Raw genomic sequence first — 17,730 nt, forward strand, 5'->3', positions numbered from 1 at the left:
CTGCACTGACTTAGCCTGATGGATTGCAATGTTGAGCAAAAGCATAAACATTATGTTCTTATCATCAGATTTCTAGAAATAATTCTTGCATTGAACCCCTAAAATATTGTTATTCTTGACTGATGACTGATCTACACAGTAATCTTGCAAATCACCTGAGCAAATATAAATATTTCATACTAATCTTCTAAGAGTAAAAAAAAACACTTGGGAGATCAGCGGTGTGCCATCACTGATGCATCCATAAACCTTCTTCAAGCTAGCTAGGGCATGGATAAGGACAATAGGGATGCTTTTCAAAGAAATATTTTCATTATATTATGTAAATTAGGGAATCTAATTCCATCCATCTATTTCAGTCACTTCTGTTAATATTTTATTCATTTCTGTTAATCTTTAGTTTGCTTGACATTTTCCGTTAGCGATATTGACTTGATTCCAATTTAAATCCTAACACTTAATTATATTTAATGGTTATTGATCAGATATTAAAAATTGTGTTAAAAGCAAAGTCAACAACAGTGAGTGGCTCATCACTTTATAAATCAACACACATGAGTATCAGCTAAAACAACAAAATACTTCATAATTGCATGATGGGTTCCATTAGCGTAATGAAAACGGTACTTGAATGAATTCAATTATAGTGTTTGTCTTTAAGTGGCTGGTCTGTAATGATTAACAGGCCACTCATGGTCTCTAACTCCATCTCAGTTCCAGACATCTTGAAAAGCTTTCACAGTTTAAGCCTACCATACATGCAATGAGAAAATTCATTGTTGTGTTGCGCTCCACTGGAATTTTAAGGCTGGTCATTTTTTTTTCTAAAATCATTCATTCAATTATTTTATCCATCTTCAAAATGCAAAATAAACAACAACAACTTCGGTTGGTGCTGTAGAGTCAGCCTGCAATTGAATAGTAAAATCTTAAATAGTCCCCGATAAGGTGAATAAAACTTGTGTGTCCTTAGCTAGATGTTAGTGAAAATGCCAAGTGGTACATCGATCGCTGTCCATGTTTGCTGGTGCATACATGTAATGGGGTGAGTACGTGTGTTATTATCCTTCAAACCGTTTATGTAATAACATGGCAACACCATATTGAATTAGCACAGGCTCTGTGCTATCTGATACCCTCTAACATAGCCCCAAGATTGCAAGAATGCAATCCCAGAACAGTACAGTACAGAACAGAACAGAACAGAACAGAACAGAACAGAACAGAACAGAACAGAACAAAACATTTCATTGTATGCACAAGTTGTAGACCATTTTGGTATCACCCATACTGTTTGACGGACTAGACCTGGATCATGCATGGATGACTTGAGGTTTATTCCGTTGAACAAAATGGGCGATACCTTGGAGTAACTCCCACAGACCAATTGCAACCAGTCAAAGTCCCTGTGTTTTATATGCTGGGAATTCTCGCATATTCATGAGGGCCGATTGTTTCATTGCACCATGTCTAACAATCAAGCCAGCATTGCGTGCCTTCGTGTATACGTGATAATGTTTCGTGTGTTTTCTTGTTTACGCAAAAGATCGTAAAAATATGCGGTACGTGCGCAGCAGTTTCGCCTGTCACATTTCATGGAACAATTGGCCATCGTTATCGGCTGATGCTGAGATTTTGACTGGTTGCAAATGGTCTGCAGTAGTCTGTGGCAACACCATTTGGGTATGATTCCTAAACGGTGTAATACTAACAGTGACACACACTTACTTAAATCTGAATTGTTCTCCCAAGTCATTTACATCTTGTGGATCTATTTCAAAAATACCAGTAAATGGAAAGGGATGACCACCATAGCCATACTCTGTCAAAGAGAAAAGAAAATACAATTTGCCATTAACAAATAATAAATGTCAGTGTTAAAAGCATACAAGGCTTAAACTTATTGAGCATTCAATTAACTTACACTGTTACACACAAGGTTTTAATTGTCTTATTGAAAACTTTCCCATTTCTTGACAAATGTCCATACAATTTCGAGAAAGGGGGTAATCAAAAAGGATTGTTCACTTTTGTTTTAAGCCAGAGTGTTTTGCTACAGGTGTGAACTGGGTTTTGGTTGAAGCTCAAGTGATTGGTAGACCTTTTTAAACATAAAGTCCTTTGTTGTGAATACATTAACATATGTCAGGCATATGATCTCAATACCGAAGTATTTTGAATTTATAATGTTACAGTTTGCAGAAAACCCCATTAATATTGAACATTTGATTCCACAGATATGACTCATGAGCCATTTTAGTACACTATTCCTTTAAAACAATATAAAACAAGGGATATCACTTCCTTTGTTTCACTATATTTCAAAATCAATATTCTGACATCTGACGCGCTTTAATACTTGATCAATTTGAGCCTAACACTTTGTCATCCCCAATGATGATTCAGTGGGGTGTCCAAAGTAAAGTTCTGCCCTGCCTTTGTAATTAAACCCCTTTCCCATACGAAAATTTGCTCATGAAAATGAAAACGGATGATGGATCCTACATTTCTGTAGGCCTCAAAGTCAGTGATAAAAATTGGAATTAAGGCCAAATTTTTGCTTTCGTATTATGCGCTTGTAAACGTTCTGACTTACCTCGGCCATAGGCTACTACCCCTGCATGGAAGACACCTAGACCTAATGTTGTTGTGTACTCATTGGTCCAATACTGAAACAAGAATGAAAAATAATCATGTTGTCAATTCTACAGAATTCATAAATACAAGTAAGTTCTAGTACATGTACACTTTAAGTGTGTATGATGATAGTGCTATCTACTGTACACTATTTAAAGATGACAGGTGTGGTTCCACCACATCAAGTCAGCATTAATTAATACCCTTTATGATTTTATTAAAACCTGTTGTTTCAAAGCAATTTACAATTTATACCAAATCATCATCAAACCAAAATGTGCATAATTTGTCAATTTTTTTTCTTTCTCTAGCACAAATTTCTTCTACATATGGAAGTCATCTGATTACACAAGTAACTGCTATCTTACAGACAAAAGATTACAGGATCTGTGCACAAACATTAAGCACAAAGATTTTAGTACGAGCGCAAATCAAATTTAGAAAGCCGTTATTTAAGGGTATACAAGGTATTGTTGGTCGAAGCAGCCAAAAAATAAATTGATTTTCATTATCTGTATCAATAAAGACAATAAAAACTGAAAAATAACACTTTGCAAAAGTTCATTCTTCAAATCATATACTTTGAAAACTTGCTTAATTTATTGTTGTTAAGGTTATACTAAACTTTGTAATGATCGATCCAGAATGAGACTGCATGTAGCCCCCTTTAAAATTATCTATTTCTGGAAATAAATATCGAGAGAGAAAAGCATAAACTACGTCTAAAAGCTGAAAGTGTACTGGTTATTATTATGCTTGAATTTTCCACTTGGCTCAAAAAGAAATGTACTTTTCAAACATTTCAATTTTTTTTCAATATCCGAGCATCAAGATTTTTGGGAACACGGCCATAATTTCTCAGTGGAAGTGGCGATTTTGTTGGGAACTACGACGACATTACAAACAAGTCAATAAAAGAATGTGCATATTCATTCTTGATATTGCTTGTCTCGATTTGTTTTAGTAAGCTTACATGTTTGCGAATTTGAAGTAAAATGGCCTCCACTTGTATGTCGTTTTGTAACCAGTAATAACAATTCCGTGCACGATTTCATAGACAAAATTCTGACCTACATTATTTCTATAAACCCTCTTCTATATGCAGGTGCTATTTAAATTTTTATTTCGATAGCAGAAAATTGAGATATTTGCTATTTTTCCGACTCGCTGCTGTCAAATTGTCTAGTTTCGCGATAAAAAGATACAGCGAAATCAATTTTTTTTAGAACCATTTCACCTCGTTTGCTCGTGCTTTGAAGTACAAACTTCAAAATTGATATAGTGATTCTATATTTCAAGCTGCGTCATACTGTGTTTTTCTTACCTCTGATTGTCGCTGCTCAAGGCCAAAATTCGAAATTTTTGGACAAAAGTGACACTCTCATTTTTTTTTTAAACACGCTGTTTACGTATCTGACGGGCTCTATTTGCCCGATAAAGTGGTGTTGCCGAGTTTGGATTTTAAAATATTTAGGTATTTTCTAGCTTAAAATCTAGCCAATGAACCTGGTGCATGGGAGGGAAAATGTGTGGGGGGTAGTTAGGGCGAAAAAAAATGTGCACATTTTCATGTCTTGCTGCGCTTGCAACAGGTTTAAGGTATGGGTATGGAAATTGGGGATCCCAAAAAATTGGCATATAGGCCTAGGCCTATGCAAAGGGGGTGGGGCACAGTTTTGGCAGGCCAAGGGGGAGGGGCCACAAAATTTGGCAGTCCAGGGGGTGCGGACAAGCGTGATTTTTGGCTCGCCGAGACGGGAGGCAAGCGATTTTTAGCGAGTCGCTTGGAAATTTTGGCTTATAATTAGTAGGCTAATACCGGTAGGCCTACTGATTGCACAGCCTTTCGAGAAAGCAATTTTTTTTAAGTTTGGGCCGGGGGGAGGGAATAAATTTTGGCATGTCGAAAGGGAGGAAGAATGACTTTACCTAGCACACATTAAAGGGGCATTTCGTGATCCACAACCTCATACAACCCCATAGGCCTACGTCCTTTCTCACAAGTTAAGATTTTTATACCACTCATCCCGCTCTGGCCACATGTTTAGGCATTTTCACGCTGATCAATTCGTTAAGCAATGGAAAATATTGCCAAATTTGAATTTCGTTTTAAAAGCCTACTCCCCATTAAAAAAAACCCACTAATTTTGGGGGATTAAAAAAAAGTTCTGTAAAATGAAACAAAAGGCTGCCTCAATCCTAATTAGGGCCTATTCATTTAAGGCCAGGCCTTCATTTCTGAAAATAGCGGGAGCTCAGTTAGTCACTGTACTTAGGAGCTTGACAAGGAGCTCAATTATATAATATCAATATTAAACCATAGGAGCAGCTCAATAAATGCCATTGGTAAAATTATTAGGCCTACGATATTTTATTTGACTGTGATCCTATATACACTGTATATACCTTTAAAATTTCTAAAATTGGTGGAATTGAACAAGCTCTAAATTTCTCATACGTCCAGCATAACCAAGGGCAACTGGGGGTGGGTGGGAAAGCCCCCTAGCTATGGCCATACCCGTGAGTGGCGGAACCAGAATTTTTTTCGCGGGGCATGGGGGGGGAAGTGAATTTGAGACGGGGCACTTGGAAATCATCATTTTGCACTAAATTGCCGCAAAAAGTGGAAAATTACATAATTGTGGGGATTTTGCCTAAAAACTGGGTGGGAAAGAAAAATATTGGTGGAAATACTGCCCCCCCCCCAGGGGCGTAAATCCGTTTGTGAAAGTGGGGGACACACTGACAGTGGGGAAATCAATAAATACAGTAAAAATGGCATGGTTATTCATCGCGCAGCAGCTTATATGCGATGCAGGGGTGTCTGAGGGGGATGTGCCCCCTCAGAAGTAAGAAACTTTTGCAAAATGAATACCTAATTGAAGCGATTTGATGGCCCATTTTGGCACTATTAGCGTGTAAAATTTTAGTTTAAAAAAGCCAAAATTTTTTGAAATGATGGTCCATGAAGCCTTTCGTGGAAAAGTTTCCCCTATTATTGTAGGCCTATAAATTACATAAATTGGCAAATGTGGAAAGCAGAAGTGAAAAGGGCTACTTGTTTACCCACTATGCAGGGTGTCTAATTAGTGTGTAAAATTTTAGTTTAAAAAAGCCAAACATTTGTGAAATGACGGTCCATGAAGCCATTCGTGGAAAAGTTTTCCCTATTTGAGATTTGAAATTCACAAGTTACTAAAGCATGCATGGATTGATGTTGAAATCAGCATGCCATGAGTCCATCTTAATACTGACTTTTTTTGGGTGATAAAATGTGACAGGCCCTCCACATAGACGGGCCCGCAGGAATTTTCACACGCTTATGGGCCGTGGACCCGCCTTCACACAATGCCTAAAATAACCACAGGCCTATTTATAACTGACTGTGCGGTTTTTGTAGGCATGGGCAGTGATGGGCATACTCAATTACATGCAATTTAACCTTTCTCTTCTTTTTTTCTCCCTTTTCTCTTCTCTTTTTCTCCCTTTCTCTTCTTCCTTTTTTTTTAGGGGTGGGGACCAAAAAGTGGGGGGACATTTGATATTGTGTCCCCCACTTTAAAAAGTGAGGGGACGTGTCCCCTGTCCCCACCGATTTACGCCTGCCCCCCTCTAGCGGGCGCCACTGCATATCCATCCATGATGCTAGAATGACGGAAGTTCTGGCGCTATGGAAATTCAATTTCAATATCACGAGTTTTTATCAGGGATTTTACCAAGGGAAGGCGATAGGTGTAGGATTTTGCTGATATACCAGGCAACCCGAGAAAGGAACTGAGGTGTGGCTAAATAAGGGAGTGTTCATTATAAATATTTTCCATTATCATACTTTCGACGCCGAGAGCATAATTATTTGAAGCGTACATTGAAAGAGAAACGCACATGTCTCTGATTAGCTCGGGATTAGCTACTAGGCTGCGTGCTGGCCTGTTGTTGTCCCGGTTGTTGTCGAGTGGAAATGGGAAATTTATGAATGAACTTCCGCAACTTTGCAACATCATCACGCAGCGGCGTAGCTGGGATTTTTGAGGGCCCAAATCCACCAAATTTCCCACTGGGGCGGGGGCCCAAATAGACAATTTTGCCAGGCTTATTGATAATAATCGATATGGTAGGCCTATTGAGCTGTAGGCCTATTGCATATCGTTTGGATTCCCCATCTCTGCTGCCCTCCTCTCACCCTCTCTTTATTCCCTCCCCCCCCTCTTTCCCTCTTTTTTTCCTTGCGCTAGGGGGCGGGGGCCCAAATAGGCAATTTTTGCAATTGCCCCCCCCCCGGCAGCTACGCTACTGTCATCACGGTAGACACACGCTGTAGCCTACAACTACAAGAAAGGTTTACAGACAAATATAGGCCTAGGTCTAGTAGGCCTATCAAAATGTTATATTTTTATATTTTCTGGTGGACTCATGGAGAATATCATGTCATGGAGGTCCCGGCGCTGGGTTGGGGGGGGGGGGGGGGTCTCAAGGCATTTTGGTATGCCTACCCATGCTTGATTCCGGGAGGTTTTTTTGCAGGCCCGACCATTTTTTTTATAACACCTCGGGCGGGTCTCTTCAAAACATTTGTACCGCGGGGACTGCAGTCACCCACATTTGGCCTAATTTGACGCTTTTTTTAAGGGCACTTTTGCCAAAATGCGCCCAAAAGTTGGTCTTCGCTGTAAACCCACCCATCATAGTCGTTGAAAAGGTAGGCCTACTCCAAAACTGTGGCACATCCACGAACCCGAGGGAGAGACCTCCGCGGGTAACAACACACCTCTAGCGGGACCAGATTTATAATTTAAAATAGGCCTACATTTTGGAAGCCAGTCATCGCGACAAAACGGGCCATGGTAGTGTTAATGGTATTAACACTTTGATTTTAGGCTTAAATGATGAGTGTAGGCCTATAAATTGCAAATTTGCACACACCCCGGGGGAACCTTCTCAAGTTGGTTTGGGTAAGGATGTGAGGCTGTGACCAAAAACTACGGTACGATTTTAAACCAAATTTGAATAAAACAGACCCAAAATTGTATCAACTTTTGGACTGAAAGTTTTCGCAAATTTTTACTTTTTCGAGAAAATCATTGAAAAATACCATTCTTAAACCTAATTTTCAAGACACTGAGGGTCAATAAAATCATGGCTAAAAATGCAACAGAGTCTAAACTAAATGGCTGAAAATGCACCCCAAATCTGCCGCACAAAAACACGACACATTTCACCTTATAGATTTTGAAAATTGTCGCAACAAAATAGGCCCGAACTTATCCCAAATTATCCCCCGAAAAAATTTTTTTTGCAGGTGAGGTTGGAGTCTTATTATTTTTATTCTCAGAGAGGATAGGGGTTGATATTTTTAGCAGGGTACAGTTTGTCTTGTTTTTGTTTTGTTTTTGACGTTGAAGTTCCAGATTCTTTTTTCATATATTATTATTCATTTATTATTTATACCCTGTACGTGGGGGAAAAAGACACACGACAGCTACAGAGAAGCCACGAAAAAACTCCTGTGAAGTGCATGAAAATGCCCGAAAATGTGCCAACCGAAACACCGAACAGGAAGATAAAATAAAAAAACAAAACCAAAAACACAGGAAATTTCCCGAAATAAGTTTCAAATTCTTTGTCCCCCACTAAAATATATTATGAACACTCCCTTATGAAGTCTGCCCTCTTCCGGCTATTCTGGTAGTAGGCGTTGACAATTACTTTCATATTTTTGAAGCATGTTTGAACCCGATTTGTTCTCTATTCACATTTTTAACGTTGCAAGTAACATTTCAAGACCTATATTTGTGACAGGTATTTAATTATCTTGCTAGAGGAGTGCCTAAAGTTGAAATTCAATATTTCGGATCGCAAAGATCGAGAGATATAAAGTTGTTGAATATCAGTTTAACACCATGGATCATATGGGCGTCTTATATGAACGATTATGATAGCTAAGCAAAATGGCTGGGATACAGGTTGTATAAATACTACATGAATATTCATGAACTATACAGATTCCATTCTTCTCTAATAATAAAGATGTCAATCACTCTCCTAGACGACAGTTGCTTGGCGCTTGTAAACAAATCGAATAATAGTGCTTGACAAGAGCTAAAAAATAGGCTAAAAACACATTTTCACACATTTTTTCCGGATTTTTTATTTCACATGATAAGTAGACATATTTTCTTACGTATAAGGTAATAATATATTTTTTCTGGAGGTAAAGCCCTTCAACACTTTGTTTAACCTTAATGAGTTATGTACATTTTACAAAAGTGTTGTTTCAGCCCTCTTTACAACATAACTCAAGAACCACAGGACCTACAAAAGTATATCTGTGATATTTGAATTCTTCTACACGCCGCTATGAATTGAGCAATGCAATTTTTGCTAAAGCTCACTACCATTCGCAAGATGCTGTGAACTACATTGTGTTTGCTGCTTCGACCAACAAACAATACATCGTATACCCTTATAAATATGGTCATTTTCACGGTAAAGGGTGTAACTTTGGATTTTTAACATTTTAACCGTAGTGTTCTAATAAAGCCACAGAATTCCATGATTTTTGGCCACATAAGTCATCTAGTTAGCAGCTACCTTGGGTAGCATAATCAGCTTTGGGAGTTACTGCGCTCAGTTTTAGCAGGCTTAAATGTACTTAATATTGCCATTTTGAAAAACTATAAAAAACAGTAACATTTTTGTAAAACCCTGTGTTTTCTTCAGTTAGTTCATGGATAATTTTTCTTATCCTGAAAGTACAGTCATATGTTCAGTAAACACTGCCACATTAGATTTAATTGTGAACAGCCCTGTATTTTTGAGAACCGGACTTCGATATTTGTCGTTTCGGAGGCTTCATTTTCCATTAACAATTGTTAACAAACTTTGTGGGTGTAGCTTTGGTTCATAATTCTTGGTTATTTCTTCACTTCTTCTTGATTCATAACAGTTGTTATCTTAACTTGAAATGGGTAACAAAAATTAGTCGATTTGCAAGCTTTTAAAATTTTTATAAAATCTTGACTTCAAAGAGCCGTTTTTCCGTTAACTTTTTGAAGCCTCGAAACAAACTGTTCAGCAAGCTTGTGCAAATATAAATAAAAGAGCTCATCCAATCTATTTATCAAAATGCAGCAAAGTAGATCCTCAAGTCACATGTTTTTAAATCGTGGAGATATATATCACCGCTTGAAAATGGGACCCAATACAAACTTTCCGTTAACAATTGAAGCCTCCGAAACAAATGAAGCCTCCAAACAACAATAAGATTAATTATCATCTATGCATATCTAAATTGGTGTGTTTCATACCGATATCTGCATTGTAATTACTACTTGATACATGTATGTGCAGAATGTCATAAATTAAAAATTTTTTTGACATTATGGTTAATGTTTGAAAAAATATACTGATATCCCAAAAAGCCTGTTTCGGAGGCTTCACATGCAAAAAACACCATACTTAACAAATGGGTGAAAAAATTAACATGTGATAAATCTACAATATCTGCCGCATAGAATCATTGATTCAATACACACAAGAAAATAACAGCTTAGATGATCCCAACACTGTTGTTTTCAAAAAAACTACTTCTGCAATGTTTAACAATTGTTAACATGAAGCCTCCGAAACAAAAAAAAAATGACTTGCTGTGATAATTTAATTTTTTTTATAATTGAAATTTAATACTTTGAAGCAAAGCATGAAAATTGGTAATTGTGATATTTTTTACCTATTTTTTATGTCAACTTGTAGTAGTTAGCCAAATTTTTACTTTTATGATCACCTGTGTTGTTAACTGAAGCCTCCGAAACACAAATCGCTTGAATTGCCAATTCTAAAAAATAACTCCAATTTCTGTGAAACTTGGCTGGGAGGTTCCTTTCATCAAGTAGTATTTGTACATGAAGTTAGACATTCAAATTATTTTAGGAACCCAAATAAAACTTAAAAAATATGTTTAAGGTTTGGAAACTTCCATTGTAAATGACACTTGATGTTAAAAATTTTCAAAACTGCAATTATAAACATAGCAAAACATGGTATAAAATTTAACTTATATCTGTTGACTTACTTTGGAATGGGATTTCACATGTATTCCAGCTTTCATGTCATAATTTTCTAAGGTTATGTAAAATACATTTTTTCTTAGATTTAACCAAAAAGTTATGGAAATGTCAAATTTTTATTAGAAATCAAAAGGTTTAAGCCTTGAAACATTATTTTACTGGAATTTAAGTTGCTTCTATGCATGATTTCAGTAAACAGAAACATATTTAAGTGGTTTGAAATTTTGACCCTAAAAATCAAAAGTTACACCCTTTACTGTGAAAATGACCATATTCTAAAAAAATAATATTGTATAGCATATATCCTTTCAGAAACTTTGATTCAATTATGATGTGTTTAACGCCAAAACTTTTCATGCGAATGCATTCATGGCTCAAACATATTTTACTTGATCGTACCACATCATAAGCAGTCAGTATTTGCAAATTGAAGGGTTCCCATGCCCTCCCATGAGTACACGGTAACATAAATTACCCAGCAATAATGAAATTAAATGAGATAATCATGGATATTCAATGCATATCTGCAGTTGAAATGAGTAACATATTACATGTACAATTAATTGAATTTCAACAGTCTGCAACTGCAAAGTCATGTGTTTAATGTACAAATAAGGACAAAGGTGGATCTTCAAAATTAAATAAAAAGACTCTGGAACTGAGTAAAAAGAGATTAAACAAAAAACAGGACTTAATTTATATATTAAAGGCCCATTCAGTGATCCTAACCAAAGTGTAGAAAATTTACATTGTGTATAAAATTAGCTTAAAAGTGAAGGATAATGTTAAAAATTGTCAAGGTATTTCTGAAATGACAAATTTGGCAAAACAAGGAAAACAGCAGCACATTGACAAAGTTTTTTACAATTTTTTACAATATCTCTAATTTTAGAGAAATTACAGTTTCAAGTAAGCCAACCAATTCAAATCAAGCACTTCAGAATACTACAAGAACCAAGACACAAATAATAATATCAGAGACTAATTAGCAGCACAGCATTGCGCACTCACACCCTCTTCGTGTGATCTTGTGGAATGTTGGAGAGTAACCAGAAAGAAGAAGAAGAAGATGATGTTATATATTTTGTATCTAATACATGACTCTTGGCTTAACCACTAGCAGGCTATAGTACATCTAGATGCTACTATAGGTGCAAATGTGCAAATAGCTGAATATGCTTCACCAAATGACTGTTACCTTTATAAAATGTCATGTACTTTTACTAAAAATGATAATAATCAGAGAACATAATACAACCAAAATGGGTTTTGTATTTTCATAACCTCTTACTGAACATAATGACTAATCCCGGAAAGGGGGGGGGGTCAAAAATGTGTAAAAAGGGTAGTTTTCCGTGGGTAGGCACAATACGCGCGTAACGCGTTTAGGGTGTCAAAAACATGAAATATTGGAAAAAAGGGTAGCAAAATTGCAATTGCTAAAACACGGAAATGAAATTTAGGGTATGAAATTTGGTGCAAGGAATAAAATCCCTTAGAAACATTTGCCCCTGACATGTTATGTCAAACTGACTGCAAATTACAAACTACTTTATGATAGTCACAAATTTGGAAAAGAAAATCTAAAACAGAAAGCAGGCAGTCCAGTTTTAGATCGGGGCTGGACCCTGAGGATCGGGGTCTACCTTCACCAGCATACTAGAAAGCTGAGGTGTACAGATGTATCTGGTTTAGAGACCACCAAGATATGATTTCTGAGAATATCCAGGGAGAATGTACTCAAATCAAGCGAGTCTTTTCGCCAGCGCATAGGGCGCTGGTACCTAATTCTGAGATGGGGTTTGTGTACACTAAAGATTAGCTAAGATTATAGCCTTCTTCTATTGGTATGAATTATTTTTTTACTTCTCGTGGTGGAAATGTTTTTGATGTCTGCTAATTGATTTGCAAGGAAAAGAAAGTATGTTTTGCCGTTTCAACTAACTAAAACGATTGAGTATTGCCAAAGTTATGTTTGAATTAATTATGACTTAAAAAGTTATCATAGGTTAGGCCTACACATATAAACATAAACTTGTTCAGCAATCAGCATATCAAAAAAAAAATGACATGGTCAAAGCGGGGAATGATCACGAGGTCATATCAGTGGACTACTGACTCGCATAGCATGATGTTTGGTTGCCTGTGAGTGCATAATTGATATGTTGATAACAGATCTAATAATGTTGTGGAATCAAAATCTTCATTATATGGACCACATTGAAGTCAAAGTAATTATCTATCCTATCCTGTATCGTTTTATGGATAAAATTGACTCAAAATGTTATTGATGATATTATTGCTATCTTTAACATCAGTTTTGTCTTTTCAACGGGAAAATCCGATTGAAAATAAAGTTTTTAGGGCTAGCTATAATATTGAACAATATATCCCATATTTTGACATGCACTTATAGAAAATAAATAAATTATTGTCTTACTTTATAAATGATAAATACTGTAAAATGACACACAACTAAAGTGAGGCCAATTTCTATCTTTTTATTTGATTCATAAAATTACATTCAACAAAATGATTGAAGACTGAGAAAACACACAATGCAGACTACAGAATGGAGTAGGTAAGATGCCATGTCCATAGCTTTGCAGGAGTTTCGGACTAACAATCAACACATTCAAAAAATACAGTTTAAAAGTGAAGATTGTAGTGAATGATCAGTCCTTTATCATGTGCTTGCCACTATCTACTTTATAGTAAACTATACATTATGTAAATAATATAAAATTATTTTAAAATAAAATGTGCATGTAAGTTGAGTTAACATAGCGAATTAACTAACAACTGCAGTGTATTTCTTGATTTTTATAATAAGCATGGGTAAAAAGCAGTAAAGACAAAAATACAGAACAATTTGGAGTAATGAATTAAAGAGTTGACAGGAGTTATAGGAGTTAATGTGTTTTGCTGTTTCAGTGTGCATGTTCTCACCATTGATGGTTTGGTGAACTGTCATGTAACATGGATGTAAGCGTGATCCTAAAAAATGCCTTTCACGGTGACCCAAACTATTTACAAGACCTCTTCTGCATTGACGCTGGCCTTCCCTTTTAAAGGGAATTTTTATTTATTGTTGCTGCAGCAACTTTAATGATTCCATGGTATGCGCAAAAGGGCCATTTTGGGCAACTAAAAATGATTAATTTTTTTATGCTGTATGGTTGTCATTTTATCATAATTAAAATTTCAAATTACTTGTTGTTACCAACAATTCTCATCACACATCTTTATCATGCTTAAAATTACAAAAGTATGCCCACTCTAAACAGCTGGGGAAGAGATAGTTCAATGGTCAATATCTCAAATATTTCAATTTAATTGTAATATTGCACTTCAACTATTAAATTATCAATCTGAAATACCTCCCTCAAAGGGACATGCGCATCAAATTGGTGACGGTACACCTTCCCTTGTTTTTTACCCAAACTATCCAGGCATGATTTGACATTACATGTGTAACAAATATAAATATCCCTTGGCAAATATGATTACTAGCTGATCATATCTGATCCGATAAACAAAAATATTCAATGCACAATTTCAAATATGTTGTGTTGTGTCTATGACACATAGTTTGTCTGATAAGATTTATGGTTTAGTGTCATCGTACCTCCCAACATATCAGGTCTGTGTCATGAAACCACAAGTCTGTGTCAGGTCTGACGAATCATCTAAAATCATACTAGATGCATTTATAAGGCAAAAAATTTGATTCTTGATTGTCCTCATCCGAATATTCCGATCCATCCTAATCTGGAAAATCTGGAAAAAAGGGTTTCTTTTTGACATCCTAAAAAGTTTTTAAAACAGTTACAGTCAGAAAACAATTAGAGGGTGTTTATGGCAAGCTAAAGGGAAGGGGAAAATCAATTTGGGCAGGATGAAGGGGGGGGGGGGGGGCACAATTTGCAGCACACCTTTATGGGGCTCATTTAAAATAATATGCTATAAAATGCATCTGCGGGGAAGCAAATTATTTTGGCAGGCAACAGGGAGAACAATATTTGTCAAACTGAGAAGGGGGACATATCATTTGTCAAAATTTGTTTTGAACAGCAAATTTTCAAATGCCAAATGACCTGTAATATATTAGGGCTCATATTGAAATTCCCTTACACAGGAAGGTGTGCGCCATCCTGCAGCTTTCCTGTGCTAGCCTTCTTTTGCTAAAATCCTGGGCAGGGTGTAACACTGATGCATATAATCCATCCGTTTTATGACCGAGCTTTCCTGAGGCGCGCGCTTAGCGAGGGGAATCCTGCCTTCTTTCTGTGTGAAAACGTGGTAGGGTATTTCAATATGAGCCCTTAAGTCCCTACACATACATGTACATGTAGTACACATCACGTCTTTAGCGTCCCGTAATAAACTTTTTAGGCTTCTTGTGAGAAACACGCCATCTCGCGATGACCTCATGGCATGTGAACCAATCAAAATCCAGCTACTATCCAACCTGAAAAAGGACGGCGCTTGATGTAAAAAAAGGATAAAGTCAATACGTGATTCTGATAATGTGTACGCATGGTGGTGATTGTATTAAAGTATATTGTAAAACGCCGTCGCAAATTCGACGTTGCCAACATTATAGGCTATCAGCAGTTTTGCGCCTGCCTGCATTATAACAATGCATAGCAACGATTATGGGACTGGCTCAACAAATCAGATACCGGTACCATAGGATTTAATAAAGTTCAAAGTTCATACAAAGTAAATCGTGCGACGATTGTCATGGATAAGAATTTACGCACTGGAAACATACATGTAGGCCTATCATAGCTGAATAGCTCTCAAAAATGATGACATGATAATCGATAATTAGCATGATCAAACTCAGAACTGCAAAAGTCAGATATCTGATAGTATGATGCAGCAGCAGGATGTCATGTCTTAATTTATTCTTTATGATTACGATTTAAAAAATAACAACGAAATAATAATTATAATTAAACGATGATAATATTATATACTATAATGTATAGGATTTTGTATATATCATTTCGCAACATCTTATAGGCCACACAAACAGCATGAACATGATGAATATTATAAACTTGTCAAATAACTTAAAAACACTCAGTTGAAAACGTTTGTCATTTTGTCTTTATTTATACAATATTGCTTCTCGTATCATTTGTTTTTGTGTAATTATTTTAACAAAACAATAGCCTACCAATCCAATTTAGCAGAAAAATGTTATATTAAAATTCTCTTTGCGATATTTGTAGGCCCTAAATTCAATTAAAACGCCATATAGGCCTAACTGCACGCGGTTGGTATAGGCTGAGAGAGAAGCTTTTTCAGACTACAATGAAATTATTATTATTATTATTATTATTTTTTGGTTAAAAAAGCAGGACAATAAATCTGAAGTGTTTTCCAATTTATACAAATACATTTTTGTAGTAGGCCCTAACCCAGCGAACACAAAACATTAATTTTTAAAACGTTGGAAGCAGGTTGTATTTTGGGTTTTGGTTTTGGTAAAAACCTTTTAATAACATTAAAGGAGTATTTCGTGATCATAGCACTGATGATCCTCTTTTTATGACAATTTTCAGTATAGATATCCACGAAAAAAGCTTATTCCCAAAATTTCAGTTGATTCCAATTTTGCGCTTTGAAGTTATGCATGATTATACTGCTCCATAGACTGTGTTGTAATTTCGTTCTGGTATACCAGAATGAAATTCATATCTTTGCTAAACTAATTAATCTGCAAGAATTTTTTGTACATAAACATTATGTAAAAGTCTCAACTTTTTTTGAAAATAGTGGGGAGATGATGCTGTGGATCACGAAATGCCCCTTTAAATGTCGGATTATATAAAAGTCATTAAAACGTTTTAAAATGTTTTGTTATGAAAACACACAACAACAATATTTTTAAAATGTTTTCAAAATGTTATTTTCAATAAAAATTCCAAACATTTCTTTTGTGAAATATTTTGTCAACACTTAAATAACATAATGTTAGAATATTTTTGAATGTTATGAAAAACGCTTTTATATATCGCCTGTAACCCGACATTTAAACATTTTCTGACAACCTTTTCTAACCGTTTTGAATGATCTCGAAAATGTTTTGTGTTTGCTGAGAAGGTTGCTTCATTTTAGTAATACGTTTTATTTATTTTCATATATTTAGTGTAGCAACATTGAATAGTATTGTTATTATTTTATATTGTTTTATTAAATTTTGAACTATATATGTTCAAAATCTCACCTTCTCTGGTTCAACTATGGTCTTTCAGACTTTCACATTAAAATGTAGATTATGTGGTATCTTTATACTATAGGCTATATAAATAAATGGCCAATGATTTAACATAAAAGTGGGAATATTTTAACTTTATAACATTAAGTTTTAAAGTTTTAATATTTATTTAATATTATTATTATTGTTATTATTATTAGTGTTATTTTCTTTAGCTAATGAGTTAATGACCATAGGGGTAGATCCCGGGGATATGGGGGATAAATCCTCCTAATATTTTAATCATCCCCCCAATGTTGTGGCCTGTATATGGGTTTCTAACCAAAATTAACCCCATATTTCGTAATTTTAAACTAAAAGTGCTAATTTTTTGCGCGCTTATGCAAATTAATTCGGTTTTGTACTATATTTCACCAGTTTAGCTTCAATATAGCAATTTTTTAAAGGTCATGCCAAGCATTTGTACCATAAACTTATTTTGTCGGCAAAAGGTGCTGCATTCACTAGACTTTAAGAAATTTTCTCCAACCCCAAAAAGAAATCTATGCTACTGTTAGTGATGTATATTTTTGGTTTCTTTTTTAGGACATGAAGGGGGGGATAAAGCCACCCTTTTTAGGGGGATCAAAAAATTTGACGTCCGAGGTTCCAACTTTTCCAACCATCCCCTCCCGAATGATCCCGAATCACACATAAATTCGCCCAGTCCCATTTCCCAAATATGAAAGTGAAAAAAAAAAAAAAGTGAATTTCAGTTTGGCAGAGGTAGGACTCGAACATACGCCGCAGCTGCATACA

General features: G+C 35.7%; 1 protein-coding gene across 1 annotated transcript in view; it reads right to left on the reverse strand.

Moving 5' to 3' along the window:
- Positions 1-17,730, reverse strand: part of LOC140153129 (deubiquitinase DESI2-like) — a 68,699-nt gene that overhangs the window by 25,374 nt on the left and 25,595 nt on the right. Inside the window, exons 3-4 of the mRNA XM_072175771.1 lie at positions 2,597-2,669; positions 1,729-1,822 (exon numbers count right to left, since the gene is read on the reverse strand). Coding sequence (XP_072031872.1) covers positions 1,729-1,822; positions 2,597-2,669 — 167 coding nt within the window. The remainder of the gene's footprint in view (positions 1-1,728; positions 1,823-2,596; positions 2,670-17,730) is intronic.

The sequence above is a fragment of the Amphiura filiformis genome, chromosome 5 (genome assembly GCF_039555335.1).
Source record: "Amphiura filiformis chromosome 5, Afil_fr2py, whole genome shotgun sequence".
NCBI lineage: Eukaryota > Metazoa > Echinodermata > Ophiuroidea > Amphilepidida > Amphiuridae > Amphiura > Amphiura filiformis.